Below are 16,383 nucleotides of genomic sequence, written 5' to 3'. Positions count from 1 at the left end.
AATTAATTTATAATATATATATATATATATATATATATATATATAATTTAATTTTTCGAGAATGTTCTCATAAGAATTCAGGAAGAAAATTTAAATAGTATTATGCAAAAAAAAAGCTTAAGAAAATATGCCGTTGTATTAAAAATGTTGTATTTTTACTTTTCATTTAAATCAGCGTATCATGGTATATAAGTACTTGAAAATGTACATTTTCTCAGTACTTTAATTGTCAAAATGCAAAAATATTGGTCTAAGAAAAAAAGTCTTAAATTTTCAACTTCAGACTTTTTAAATTGAGAATATATAACTCATGAAAATAATGCAAAAACAACTTAAAAGTCCTCAAAATATGCCTAAAAATATATAATGTATAAATAAATATATTTCTCTTGAATTTGGGATAAAATATGACTTGGACGTGTTTCATGAGATTTATTCTTCATATTAACAGTTAAAGAGTTCATCAGCTAATATAAACCTTTTGACAAACTGCTTTTATATCTGTATAAAATGGAGAAATGGACAAACAGATTCTGCAATTGTAATTCGATTACAACATCAAGCACTCATTTGATCACATGACTATTTATAGCGCAGGGTATTGGTTAAAAACTGATGAAAGGCATGTTTTGTTACTCCCAAATATTTATTAGTCAACATATGAAATTTTAGTACAATTAATGAGTATGTTACGGGGAACAACTAGTCTGAAACATCACCAACCTCTTGTGTTCTTCTAAAATGAGCCGGCAACGATTTGGCAATTACCAGAAAAAGGCACCTCAAACGGTCTCGCACTACATCAGCAGTTGGTTAGTTAGTTAATCGTACATGTGAAGTGGAACTTGTACGTTGCTGAGGGCAGATAGAAGCACACAGATTGAACACACACTCATTTAGATACGAATATAACACTGTCATGTTTCCTGTGCTGAAAAACCTCAACTGAACAGAAACATCTACACACACAACACTCTCAATCCACCTCTACTGACGTATAAAAAGCACAACATTAGTGTTTGAACATGACATAGTGATGAGTTTAAGATGTGCAGATTCTCCAGTTTATCACGTCAATCATACAAAACGCTCCTCTAGTGGTGGCTGGGACAGACAAGATGAGTGAATCCCACAAAAATACATGTCTGGGTTGTATTTCACCCCAAAAAAGCAAAGAAAGTTCTAAAGCATATTTTAAGACAATTAAGGATATTTTACTCCCAAATTATCATTAGAGTCAGACATTTTACAGACTTTTGAATTCTTCAGTTCCTATCATTCATAACTGTGTAATACATTACAGTAAAAGGCAGTATAAGAAATATCATAGTATATTAAGTACTTTACAATTTACGTATGTTTTTTTGTATTGTGATGATGGTGGTAAATTTGAGTAAATTGTTGTAAATTGTCAAAATGCCAAAATAAAAGGAACAATTAATTCTCATTAATAATTCCGTAAGAACATAAAGTATAGTTGGTCCTAATTATGAGATTTTGAAAAAAAAAAAGGAAAGAAAAAATTGTTCTTAATCGTCAAAATGCTAAAAATATAATAATAATAAACAATTATATATATATATATATATATATATATATATATATATATATATATATATATATATAATTTGAATAAATCATACTATTTCATTATTGCTGAAAGAATTATTTATTTTTACAAATAAGAACATTTAATTCTCATGATAATTCAGTGGGAAAACGTCAAAATGCAAAAAAATTTATAAATGTCCTAAATATGATATTTTACAAAAACAATTATGTATATATAAAGAACAATATCACAATGGCATGAAAATTGTTCTTTAAGATAAAAAATAAATATATATATATACATAATTTAAAATGTGAATAAATCATACTATTTAATTTTAGTTGAAAAACGCAACCTATTTTTGTGGAAAATTTGTGGAAATCATGGCAAAATTGTTCTTAATCGTCAAAATTCACAAATTGTTCTTGATTGAGATTTTCAAAAGAAAAAAAAATCTGTAATTTTAAATTTGAATAAATCTTACTATTTTTGTTGGAAGAATGCAACCTATGTTATTTTTTATTATTTTTACAAATAAGAACATTTAATTTTCCTGATAATTACTATTATTATTGCATAATATTCAAATTTTTCTTCATGAATTTTTATGAGAACATTCTCATTTGTAAAAAATAATATTATATATATATATATATATATATATTTTTTTTTTTTTTTTTTATATATATATATATAAATAATTGCATATATATATAATTGCATCCTAAATATGCAATGTTAAATAGATTTAAATAAATTTTATTTTCTCTGTCTTCTGATTTTGAGGTGAAATAAGACCTGAACATGTTCTTGTCAGGTTCACTCAGATATTGCTGGTTTTACCCAACCTTTTGTGCATATATACCTATATTTAAGCTTTACAGAAAGAGAAAAAGCACATAAACTTGAAACCAGGACTCGAGATTCGAGCCTTCAGGCTGTTAGCAGCAAAGCGTCATTAGATTGGATACAGCATTTGAGAGGTCCAGCGAGTCATGTGACCAAACACAATCACTAACACAGCACAGATTTACACTCACAACTGCGTTTACCGTCGCACGAGGATCAAGGGGGCTGATTTCACACTAAACCACACTTTAAGGCTTTGTTATTACTCTCAAATATCACAACACGTTCGTTATCAACCACCAACCACCAAATGAACACATTGCAGGAATGTTTCATAAGTATTAAAAACCAAATTGCAATAAAAAAAATGCATGACGCAGGAACCAAAGCCAATATGATTGAGTAATTTATTTACATTTCCAAGAGAAAAAAAGCATTAGAATTGTACACAAACAGACTCTGAAACATTTAATTTGGTCAGTCACTTATACACAATATTGAGAATCTGAACACATCAAATATTTAACACATTATGTACTGTTTTCACATTTAAAAAGAATTCACGCTACATGTTCACTCTACAAGGCGCTTCAAAACTGCCAAAGCCGAATAATGAGTCTAAATACAGAATTTGCAGCATTTTGTCCTCCGTTGATAAGGCTAATTCAACAGTCGGATATCAACACACCTGCGTCTAAAGTAAGGCACAGCGGGGACGTTTGACTCGAGCCCCTCTATGCTTTTATCCGGATCTGTTTTGAGCTTGTGCCAGACCCTGAGGAACCGTCAAGAAGAAAATGAAGTTCTCACACAACATGAAAACCGACGGCAGAGTAAGTGTGGTGCATCGTGGGAAATCAGCCCCCTCTGAGCGTGTTATTGTATACCGTCAGATCGGCCCTCTTGTGTATTCGCTATGACTGCTGTGTGATAAAAGCAGCCCACACCAGGACAGAGAGAAAGAGAGAGGAGAAATAGAAAACCAGAGAGGAGAGGTGGCCGAAGAGTCCAGTCCAATCAGAGACTTTGTCGCGATCACATGATCTCACAGCATGAGTTCTGCTTGCGTGCCTAGAATGTAAAAACATTAATATTACATCAGATCTTCTGAAGAAAATGTGAGTGGTTGTCTGTTACACTGGTGACTTTCTCAGTACCTTCGAGATGGTATTTAAGGGAAGACACTACAGGCACTGGTCAATTTTGAGTTTTTTCTCCACTTTAGTAGTACTTATAAACACCAAATTTTACAGTTTTATTCGTATCTATATTCAAAATGTTTTTATAGAAGGGTTTGTTCATATATCATTCACAATGATTTTATTACTGCACTTTAAATATTTACGTCTGTAGATTTAGATTATAATACATATCTTAAAAAATGAGTTTTTTCTCCACTTTTGTAGTACTTATAAACACCAAATTTTACAGTTTTATTCGTATCTATATTCTGAACGTTTTTATAGAAGGATTTGTCCAAATATCATTCACAATGATTTTATTATTGCACTTTAAATATTTACGTCTGTAGATTTAGATTATAATACATATCTTAAAAAATGAGTTTTTTCTCCACTTTAGTAGTACTTATAAACACCAAATTTTACAGTTTTATTCGTATCTATATTCTGAACGTTTTTATAGAAGGATTTGTCCAAATATCATTCACAATGATTTTATTATTGCACTTTAAATATTTACGTCTGTAGATTTAGATTATAATACATATCTTAAAAAATGAGTTTTTTCTCCACTTTAGTAGTACTTATAAACACCAAATTTTACAGTTTTATTCGTATCTATATTCTGGAGGTTTTCATAGAAGGGTTTGTTCATATCTCATTCACAATGATTTTATTATTGCACTTTAAATATTCACGTCTGTAGATTTAGATTATAATACATATCTTAAAAAATGAGTTTTTTCTCCACTTTTGTAGTACTTATAAACACCAAATTTTACAGTTTTATTCGTATCTATATTCTGAACGTTTTTATAGAAGGATTTGTCCAAATATCATTCACAATGATTTTATTATTGCACTTTAAATATTTACGTCTGTAGATTTAGATTATAATACATATCTTAAATTAGTTTTTTCTCCACTTTAGTAGTACTTATAAACACCATATTTTACAGTTTTATTTATATCTATATTCTGAACGTTTTTATGGAAGGGTTTGTTCATATATCATTCACAATGATTTTATTATTGCACTATCAATTTACATTTGTAGATTTAGATTATAATACATACCTTTAAAATTTATTTTTATCTCCACTTCAGCAGCACTTATATACACCTTATTTTACAGTTGTATTCATATCTATATTCTGAAGATTCTTAAGTGTTTGTTTTATTGAACTTTGTCTTACGTCTGTAGATTTCAATTATAGCACATATCTTTAAAGGCAGTTTTTTTAATGAGTTTTTTCTCCACTTTAGTAGTACTTATTAACACCAAATTTTACAGTTTTATTCATATCTATATTCTGAACATTTATATAGAAGGGTTTGTTCATATATTGTTCACAATGATTTTATTAGTGCACTTTATCTATTTACATCTGTAGATTTATAATATAATACATATCTTTAAAAAATGAGTTTTCATCTCCACTTTAGCAGCTTTTATAAGTTTTATTCATATCTATATTCTGAACATTTTATAGAAAGGGTTTGTTTATATATCATTCACACTGATTTATATAACATTTTATTCCTAAAAGCATGTTGATTTTTTTTTCTGGCTGTTGACATTATTTTCTGGTTTAAATAGCAATAAGACAAATTCAAAATTACTTAGTTCAAAAAACTAATACGGCAACAAAATACAACAATTTTGAATCTGACGTTATCTATTTGCATCTGTAGATTTCAATTACAATACATATCTTTAAAGGATGTTTTCGCAAAATGTTTTTTTTTCTTCACCTCAGTAGTACTTACATAAACCAAATTTTACAGTTTTATTCTTATCAATATTTTGAATATTTTATAGAGGGATTTGCTCATGTATCATTCACTCTGATTTATATAAAATGTTATTTAAAAAAAAAAAAACAATTGTTTTTCTCAGCTGTTGACAGTATTTTCTGGTTTATGGAGTGATGAAAAGAGAAATCCAAAATCCCCTCTGTAAAAACATTTAACTCTAATATGTCAACAAAATCAAACAAGAATTTTGAACCTGGCTTTATCCAATGTTCAGATTTATTTTCTAGAAAAGTATACAAATAGTGCATTTTTAATTAGATAATGCCGCATTTCCATCTTGAAACATAACATTTCAGAAAATCTGTAATACAAAACTGTGAATCCTATTTATCTGAGGTGTCTTGTCTTAAGATGGTTTCTAGGTTTAATGCTTGGAATTAGAGATTTCCTCAAATCACTAATTACAAGTATGAGCAATAATAAAAGTTATTGTTTTAGAAACCACCACTAATGAAGTTTTAAAATGTGTAACAGTATTAACATAATAATACATTTATGCATGTTCTGTTGCTGTGTATCATATGCATGTGAAGTACTGACCGTTTTATAAAAGGCTTTTGATTGGTTTCCCAGATGCTCCGATTTCTGAACTAAATCATCCAGTTTCTCTCCTCTCTCCAACAGTGACTCCATTGTGTTGTGCTGGAGAAACACATATTAAATTAAATAAAAATTCTAACGCATTAAAGACTAACAAACTCTTCTGTGCACAATAACAGCACACTTACACATCCTACATACTAAATTTCAATTTAGGTAAAATAGAGGATGCAAACAAAATAAAAAGTGTGTATTAACAAATTTTAATACACAATGTTCATATCATTGGCTCACCAAAATAATTTTGGTTTCATCCAGTTCTGCTTGCACTTTGGTCATAGCGTCAGCCTCACGTGGATTCTGTAAAACAGGAAATACTGAAACTGTTATGGGTGATAAAATGTGTTGTGGTTACTAAATCCAGTTCTCCTAAAACCCATGAATAACAATGTTTACATTCCACTACACAGACTTTCTTGCACTTTCACTATTAGTGAGCATAACTCACCTGGTATCTGGCCAGATGGCTGTCCAGTGCTGTGTACTGAATGGTCGCCGGAGAACCAGAAGGCCAGTCTATACTGTTCACCTGTCTGGAGAACTCATCCAGCACCTACAGACAACCACAAAACCATTAAAGAGAGAAAATGGTCATACCTATCTAATAAAAAAATTCTGGAAAATTATGTTCAAAATATTATTTTTAATTATATTTATTATTTAAATTGACTTTTTTTTATTTCAATTTACACTGTTAAAATTCATTCAAATTTACACATAATTCATTTAAAAAAACAAATAAACATTGTTTGTAAACATGTATAGTGTCATTCCGTGTCAACTCAACCAGAGGTCCCCGGCTCAAATTTTTGATTTTGCTAATAATTATTTTCAAGAAAGATAGACATGTATAGTGATGGAAGCCAAAATATTAAATGTCATGGATGAATAATTACTGAGTAATCCACTATTTTGTAAATGGCAATTTTCACCTCAAGTTACAAGGGGTTAAAAATGACGTCAGAAAGATGGCAGCATCATCTTATTTTTGCACAGAGATTGGTAGTTATATTAGTAAAATCTGTTGACTTAAGCAATCTTTGTTGCATTATGTGCCAATAGTGACCATTTAAAAATAGGGAAACAGCGCTTTTCAAGTTTTTCTCCAAGTTTGCATGCCTGTAACTCAAGAAATATTAAAGATATTTTAATGCCCTTTCAGACGTTGGGTCTTGACAAACTTTACTTTTGGCATCTTTATTTTTAATGCCCTATGATATTCAGTTCCAGATATATTCGAACTTCAATATGGCTCCAGGAGTAAATCAATGAGGCTTACTGTCCAGATTGTAGAATGTTAACCATTTTCAGTGGTTGAAATCCAAATTTTGGTCACTTTGTATACAGTTGATAACTTATTTTATTTAAAAAACCATGTCTGAAGAAGAAATAATGTTGAAATTAGAATTGTATCTTGTTTGCGGCAAAAAATTTGAGCCGGGGAAGTTTTCGAAATTTGGCTGATTTGACAGGGAATGACCCTATAACAGTCTTTATACTAATAACACCCAAGACACCAAAGCTTGAGAAAAAAAACTATTGAAAAAAGTAGTTTGTAGTAGTTTAAAGAACTTAAATTTATTTTTTAAATTGAAAGTTTAAAGGATTTAACTATTTCTTAGGACTCAACCAGTTAAAAAAGCTAATAATTTGGAGAATTTCAATATTTAAGATACGTTTTGAGGAGTTTAATATATTTCATATTTAAGTATTTTTAAGACTGAAATAGTTTTAAAAGCCAGATAGATTAGATTAGACAGATGATGGTCAACGCACCTTATCCAGTAAAGTGAAACAGACTCTGGAGGGATATTCATTGTCTGCGATCACAACACCACCGAGATTGTCATTCCGTACGTACACATGACACAAGTACTCTAAATGAGGAAAAAACAAACACAAACAAACAATTAATCCAATGCTTAACATGCAGCCACTACAAAGTCAAATTTGTGTAATTGTAGAATGTGCAAAGTTAATTTTACAAAAACTATACTTGAAGACAATGGAATATTATTTAAATAAAAAGCCACTCAAGTATACTTTAAGAGAGTACACTTTCATGGTTACAAAGTGCAAAGTGCACTTTGTAATGTCAAATTAAATGTTATATTTTAAGTAGGGCCGGGACTTTAACGCGTTAATTTAGATTAATTAATTACACAAAAATAACGCGTTAAAATTTTTTAACGCATTTTAATCGCACTAAGTTTTGCACCGCGGAACGTTTCTCACGGGATGAGATTCGGCGGACCGATTATACTGGAGCACAAACTAGCGTTCAGACAAGCCAAAGAACTTATATCAAAGAAGCTGCGTCCGTCCTAAATAGTATTGTATGTCCCAAATCGTAGTATGTTTAAAAAGTATTCCAAAGATTCCCGGATGGTCTACTACTTAACGATCAATGCACACTCTTAACGGCTAATATTGCCCGCAACACACTGCGCCGTGAACGAGGATTCGATTAGAACTACAAACACGCATAAAAAGTGTTAAACTACAAACATGGAGGATATACGCGACCAACGGACAGGTAGAGAAAGGAGTTTGAGTGATAAATAATCAGTGTGTAACCTGATAAAAACTATTTTTTAAATGTTATCCGCGTTATATTCCATGTGCAGCAACATTTATAATGATAGGTTTGGTCATTAACGTTTAAATGCATAATTAAGCAAGCACAAGAGCAGAGTTCTCGGAATGAAAGACTCGTTAAAGATCGTGCCTCTTGCTACACTTAATGGCAATATTGCACTGGTCTGTTGGACTTGGTTGAACAAAAATAAAAAAATATTTTGTTGCTTAAGCTTATGTATTCAGTCATTATTCAATGGTATACTAAAAATCCATGTAAAAATCTTAATTCTCACTGTTCTCAGGTCAAATATTTACATGCGATTAAAATGTGATTAATTTCGATTAATTAATTACAAAGCCTCTAATTAATTAGATTAAATTTTTTAATCGAGTCCCGGCCCTAATTTTAAGTCAAGTTGAATCTGTTTAATAGCACACTTATTTTAATGTGTTGACTAACATACTAAAGCACACATTGCAATTTATCATTATAAATAGGGCTGGGCGATTAATCGAAAAGTAATCGAAATCGACATTCAGAACCTATAATCGATCAAATTTTTCCAGGTCAATTATTTCAATTACTTTCCCTTTAAAAACACTACTGCGTGTGGAGTCACGTGACACCGCTCCGTTACGTTGCGTTATTCCGCCGACATGTCGATGGAGAGCTTAAACAGTATTTATACAGTAAAAAGTATTTACAGGATATACAAGAGTAATTTTATTTAGAAGAGATACTGCTTATTTTCTACTTTTAATATTTATTATTATTTTATAAATAATTTATTTTGTTTCCAAAAGTGCAAGTTATTTATTTTCACTATTTTAAGAAAAATGTGACTTTTCGTTTTAAGCAATGTGTGCTTTAATTTCAGTTGTTCAACACTGATGTTCAATAAATAATCATAGATAGTAGATAGTGTGTGCACCCTTCATTCAAAAATCTCTCACTTGTAATATGTGCGCATATTTACTGTACAAAACTCATCAGTGAACTATGAGGGCAAAAAAATAAATATTATTTAAATATAATTAAATATAATTTTATTAATGAATAAAATAATCGTTCATTAATCGTAATCGGGTTAAAATGTTCAATTAATCGAGATTTTGATTTTAGGCCAAATCGCCCAGCCCTAATTAGAAATGTGAACAATTACAATAAAAATTGCAAATATATTTAATACATTATATACATGTTTCAATAGAAATGCTTGTCAGCTCATTTTGCAGTCAGGGTTATACAAGTTCATTAAAACTGAAACTGAAACTAAAATGAAAACCATTGAAAACATTTTCCTTACTTCAAATAAACGTTAGCTGAAATAAAATTAAAAATTAAAAACATATTTCAGCTAGATGCCAAAGCAGTTTCCAGTTAATTTAATGAAATGTACTAAAAAACTGTATAAATAAAATAACAAAATATTAAATTGAATCAAATTAAAATAATAACACAAATTAAACATTAAAATGGAAATTATAAAAACATAAACTAATTACAAATATATATTTCTCAAAACTAAAATAAAACTGTGGCAGTACACTTTTAACCATATTTGTGACCCTGGACCACAAAACCAGTCATAAGGTTAAATTTAAGGTTAAACAAAACTGAGATGTATATATAATATGAAAGCTTAGTAAATAAGCTTTCTATTGATGTATGGTTTGTTAGGATAGGACAATATTTGGTCGAGATACATCTATTTGAAAATCTGGAATCTGAGGGTGCAAAAAAATTAGAATACTAAGAAAATCACCTTTAAAGTTGTCCAAATTAGGTTCTTAACAATGCATATTACTAATCAAAAATTACATTTTGATACATTTACAGTAGGAATTTTACAAAAAATCTTCATGGAACATGATCTTTACTTAATTTCCTAATGATTTTTGGCATAAAAGGAAAATCAATAATTTTGACCCATGCAATGTATTTTTGGCTATTGCTACAAACATACCCCAGCGACTTAAGACTGGTTTTGTGGTCCAGGGTCACATTTCAGAAACAAATGGAAGTAATTATCAAATTTCATACAAAAGAAGTAGGTTAAAAAGTGCATTTAATAAAAATTTAAACTAGAATAGAGTTTCATTTCAATGCAATTTCAATTGTCTGAAAACATTACATTCAATTCAAAGTATATTCTTAAATACATTATTCCCATAAAGAGTACAATTTTTAGTAAGTTAAGTGCTGAAGCGTATTACTTCAGGGATGCATTTCTGAATAACTTCGATTTTGTGGCTCTGTAGCTCGGCTGATCACTTTGCTCCTTTAATTAGTAAATTTAAATAGTAAACCTAATAACTAGTTCTTCATCCTGAACAAGCTATACTTAAACTCAACAGCTATAATCAGGCCAGTGCCAAACATTTAATAAGGCTTCATCTTGATAATGTTATCACTGACCTTGCTCTTTGACAGACGCACGGCTTCCTAATGCTGAACGCTCAACAATCAGGGCGCTGGTGAACGTCATAAACTCCTGTACACTGCAAAACAAAAACAGTTCACAGTCAGCTTCAATGATAGCAGTTTTGTTGGCCAAATAAAGTTTAGTAGCATAAAGCACTGTGGATATTATACCTGGATCTTTGAAAGAAACTGAATGATGACAGATCATACGCCGCCTTCAGCAGGTTGGCCTTCGTCGAGCCTTTATACAAGACGCTCAGACTGTAGAGTTTCATGGTGTTTCTGGGCAGGACATGCAAAGACAGAACAACAAAAAGAACACATTTATTATTGTATTGAATAATCACAGTTTCTATTATTAATAACTAATAAGAATAAGATAATAATATAATGGTTGCTTCAGGACTGTTTTAACTGATTAATTGATAATTATTTAGATGATTTTATCCTAAACGATCACTTATTATTTTTTTTTTTTACTTTATATAATTATTTAATAAAAAATATAACAAAATAAAATTAAAATACAACTCTGAGGTTGATTTAAGACTGTTTTATTTATTGATTATTCATATTTAGCATATTATTTTAACCAGAAAGTCTTACACAACACTTATTATTGAATCAAACTTGGTGGAAAAATGTATTTATTTTTTAATAATTAAATCATAAAATAACAAAATACAACTCTGAGGTTGATTCAGTCCTGTTTTAACTTATTTTTGTTATTTTACTTTATTTAAATATTTAATAAAAATATAATGAAATAATACAATTATTAAAAAAATACAACTCTGAGGTTGATTGAAGACTGTTTTATTGATTGATTATTCATATTTAGCATATTATTTTAACCAGAAAGTCTTACACAACACTTATTATTGAATCAAACTTGGTGGAAAAATTTATTTATTTTTTAATAATTAAATCATAAAATAACAAAATACAACTCTGAGGTTGATTCAGTCCTGTTTTATTGATTGAATATTCATATTTAGATGATTTTATCCTGAGCGATCACTTATTTTTGTTATTTTACTTTATTTAAATATTTAATAAAAATATAATGAAATAATACAATTATATAAAAATACAACTCTGAGGTTGATGGAAGACTGTTTTATTGATTGAGTATTCATATTTAGCATATTATTAATAACTAATAAGAATAAAATAATAATATAATGGTTGCTTCAGGACTGTTTTAACTGATTAATTGATAATTATTTAGATGATTTTATCCTAAACGATCGCTTATTTTTGTTTTTTTTACTTTATATAATTATTTAATAAAAAATATAACAAAATAAAATTAAAATACAACTCTGAGGTTGATTTAAGACTGTTTTATTTATTGATTATTCATATTTAGCATATTATTTTAACCAGAAAGTCTTACACAACACTTATTATTGAATCAAACTTGGTGGAAAAATGTATTTATTTTTTAATAATTAAATCATAAAATAACAAAATACAACTCTGAGGTTGATTCAGTCCTGTTTTATTGATTGAATATTCATATTTAGATGATTTTATCCTGAGCGATCACTTATTTTTGTTATTTTACTTTATTTAAATATTTAATTAAAATATAATGAAATAATACAATTATTAAAAAAATACAACTCTGAGGTTGATTGAAGACTGTTTTATTGATTGATTATTCATATTTAGCATATTATTTTAACCAGAAAGTCTTACACAACACTTATTATTGAATCAAACTTGGTGGAAAAATTTATTTATTTTTTAATAATTAAATCATAAAATAACAAAATACAACTCTGAGGTTGATTCAGTCCTGTTTTATTGATTGAATATTCATATTTAGATGATTTTATCCTGAGCGATCACTTATTTTTGTTATTTTACTTTATTTAAATATTTAATAAAAATATAATGAAATAATACAATTATATAAAAATACAACTCTGAGGTTGATGGAAGACTGTTTTATTGATTGAGTATTCATATTTAGCATATTATTAATAACTAATAAGAATAAAATAATAATATAATGGTTGCTTCAGGACTGTTTTAACTGATTAATTGATAATTATTTAGATGATTTTATCCTAAACGATCGCTTATTTTTGTTTTTTTTACTTTATATAATTATTTAATAAAAAATATAACAAAATAAAATTAAAATACAACTCTGAGGTTGATTTAAGACTGTTTTATTTATTGATTATTCATATTTAGCATATTATTTTAACCAGAAAGTCTTACACAACACTTATTATTGAATCAAACTTGGTGGAAAAATGTATTTATTTTTTAATAATTAAATCATAAAATAACAAAATACAACTCTGAGGTTGATTCAGTCCTGTTTTATTGATTGAATATTCATATTTAGATGATTTTATCCTGAGCGATCACTTATTTTTGTTATTTTACTTTATTTAAATATTTAATTAAAATATAATGAAATAATACAATTATTAAAAAAATACAACTCTGAGGTTGATTGAAGACTGTTTTATTGATTGAGTATTCATATTTAGCATATTATTTTAACTGGAACGTCTTACACCACACTTATTATTGAATCAACCTTGGTGGATATTTTTTTTATATTTTTTTTAATAACTAAATCATAAAATAACATAAAATACAAAACTGAGGTTGATTCAGTCCTGTTTTATTAATTGATTATTCATATTTAGATGGTTTTATCCTGAGCGATCACTTATTTGTGTTTTTTTACTTTAATTATTTAACAAAAAATATAACTAAATAATAAAATGATAAAAAAATACAACTCTGAGGTTGATTCAGTCCTGTTTTATTGATTGAATATTCATATTTAGATGATTTTATCCTGAGCGATCACTTATTTTTGTTATTTTACTTTATTTAAATATTTAATAAAAATATAATGAAATAATACAATTATAAAAATACAACTCTGAGGTTGATTGAAGACTGTTTTATTGATTGAGTATTCATATTTAGCATATTATTTTAACTGGAACGTCTTACACCACACTTATTATTGAATCAACCTTGGTGGATATTTTTTTTTTTTTTTAATAACTAAATCATAAAATAACATAAAATACAACACTGAGGTTGATTCAGTTCTGTTTTATTAATTGATTATTCATATTTAGATGGTTTTATCCTGAGCGATCGCTTATTTGTGTTTTTTACTTTATTTAATTATTTAATAAAAAATATAACTAAATAATAAAATGATAAAAAAATACAACACTGAGGTTGATTCAGTATAGTTTTATTGATTAATTATTCATAACTATTGCATAATTTGTTTAAATAACTAAATAACGAGCTACTTACTTATTACTAAATTAACCTAATTATTGTATTCATTTTTGTTTTAAATAACTAATATAAAAAAAGAAAAATACAACCCTGAGATTGATTTAACACTGTTTTATTGATTGTTTATTCATATTTAGCAGCTTATTTTGATCCTGAGCGACCTACAATGCACTTATTATTGAATCAACCTTGGTGGATTATTTTTTAAATAACTAAATAACAAAATAACATAAATACAGTAAAAAACTACTGTTTTATTGATTGATTATTTATATTTAGCCAATGATTTTATCCTGAGCTACTTACTTACTATTGAATCAACCTAAATAATTATGTTCATTTAAACTTAACTTAAAAAATACAAGCTGTTTTTTTGATTGATTATTCATTTTTAGCATGTTATTTTATTCTAAATGACGTATTATTGAATTAACGTTAGTGTTTTATCTTTTCTTCTATCTCTCATTTATTATTTAAAGAAACTGTGATTATTCAAATGTGACAAAGTCAACAAACACAAGACAAGAGCGCTTAGATCCTAACATACAAATAGATTCTTCTGGAGTTTTGTTTAACACGACACAATGGTCCATGGGGTTTAAACCTACAACCTTTTAGTTACCAGCCCATATCTTAACCTACTACGCCACACCCATATATAACAGTTCACCAATGCACAGCCTCTGAAAAGACTCCCAAAAACACTGCGTTGAATTAAGATTATCGAAAGGTTTATAAAGCGGATGTTCAGATGTGTCAAAATGATTCAATACAGTTCAACAGGCTGATGACTAACAGCTGCTTAGCAGACGTGCTAGCTCTGAAATACCCCGATGTCGACAGAATAATCGTTTTTAATCATGATTATTCTTAAGCAGGTTCAATAATGTAAAAAATGTGACGTTGTGTACACACTAAATGAATTCTCATTCTTACCTGCTGTGTGTAAACCAGCCAAGACTGAAGCTAATCCGCTAACAGCTAATCTAAACAGATCAGAACAACTTTTATTTATTTGTCTATAAACTGACAGCGGTGTCTCTGGAGTGCTACTATGCAATTGAAAATAATTGTTATTTGTATTATGTATTATAATATCACTGCCATTCAGAATAGTCCCGGTTTACTGAAGGTATTTAATCAGCTCACAACTATCCGAGGATTTTTTTTTCAGAAACTTGCTAGCTGGCAGTAAGCGGCATATCAAAATAAAAGTCCTTCATGCACACCCATAGGAGCTGACGTGGGCAAAACAAAAGTCTCCTGTGGTCATAAAAGCGGATATAGAGAAAATAAAAGTCCCTAACATATGTGCGCAAAATAAAAGTCTCTAGATCAGAGGTGCCCAGACTTTTTACTACAAAGGGCCAAAACTCATACTTGATTGAGTGAATTTTGCATTACACCCAAGTTTATTATATTTAAAATATTTTATATAATTTTTAATGACATTTTATATTATATATTATGATAAAATATGTACAAACAATTTTTTATATTCAAACATTTAAAAACAATAAAACAAAAAGGTTACAATAAATAGGTAAATGTTTTATCTACTAATTTATTGCATATATTTAAATCAGCCTCAGATTTTCTTGTTTCCCAGCATGATGTCTGCACAGTGCTCCCACTAAAAACAAACCTAAGTTAAAGCATAGTGTCGCAAAATGATTCACTGTTTCGAACTGCATAAATCGGATCGTTTATCACAAATCATTTGATTCAGATCGAAACTTCGAAGTGGAGTCATGAATCATTTGATTCAGATCGGAACTTTGGAGCGGAATTGCGAATTATTTGATTTAGATCGAAACTTCGGAGCAGAATCGTGAATCATTTGATTTAGATCGAAACTTCGGAGTGGAATCGAAAATCATTTGATTCAGATCAGAACTTTGGAGCAGAATTGCGAATCATTTGATTTAGATCAGAACTTCGGAACGGAATCGCGAATCATGATTTAGATCGAAACTTCGGAGCGGAATCACAAATCATTTGATTTAGATCAAAACATCGAAGTGGAATCACAAATCATTTGATTCAGATCGGAACTTTGGAGCAGAATTGCGAATCATTTGATT

At 28.6% G+C, this 16,383-nt stretch overlaps 1 protein-coding gene across 1 annotated transcript; it reads right to left on the bottom strand.

Moving 5' to 3' along the window:
- Positions 1 to 2,794: 2,794 nt before the first annotated feature.
- On the bottom strand, positions 2,795 to 15,481 carry ykt6 (YKT6 v-SNARE homolog (S. cerevisiae)). The gene is made up of 8 exons (XM_073829852.1): positions 15,236 to 15,481; positions 11,177 to 11,287; positions 11,000 to 11,082; positions 7,777 to 7,877; positions 6,449 to 6,553; positions 6,235 to 6,300; positions 5,941 to 6,042; positions 2,795 to 3,472 (listed from the first exon to the last, which is right to left on the bottom strand). The coding sequence occupies exons 2-8, from the start codon at positions 11,278 to 11,280 to the stop codon at positions 3,437 to 3,439; spliced, it is 597 nt and encodes a 198-aa protein (XP_073685953.1). The 5' UTR covers positions 11,281 to 11,287; positions 15,236 to 15,481; the 3' UTR covers positions 2,795 to 3,436.
- Between the last annotated feature and the right edge of the window lie 902 nt (positions 15,482 to 16,383).

This window comes from Garra rufa, chromosome 23, assembly GCF_049309525.1.
Source record: "Garra rufa chromosome 23, GarRuf1.0, whole genome shotgun sequence".
NCBI lineage: Eukaryota > Metazoa > Chordata > Actinopteri > Cypriniformes > Cyprinidae > Garra > Garra rufa.
This window is presented reverse-complemented; position numbering and strand designations above follow the sequence as displayed.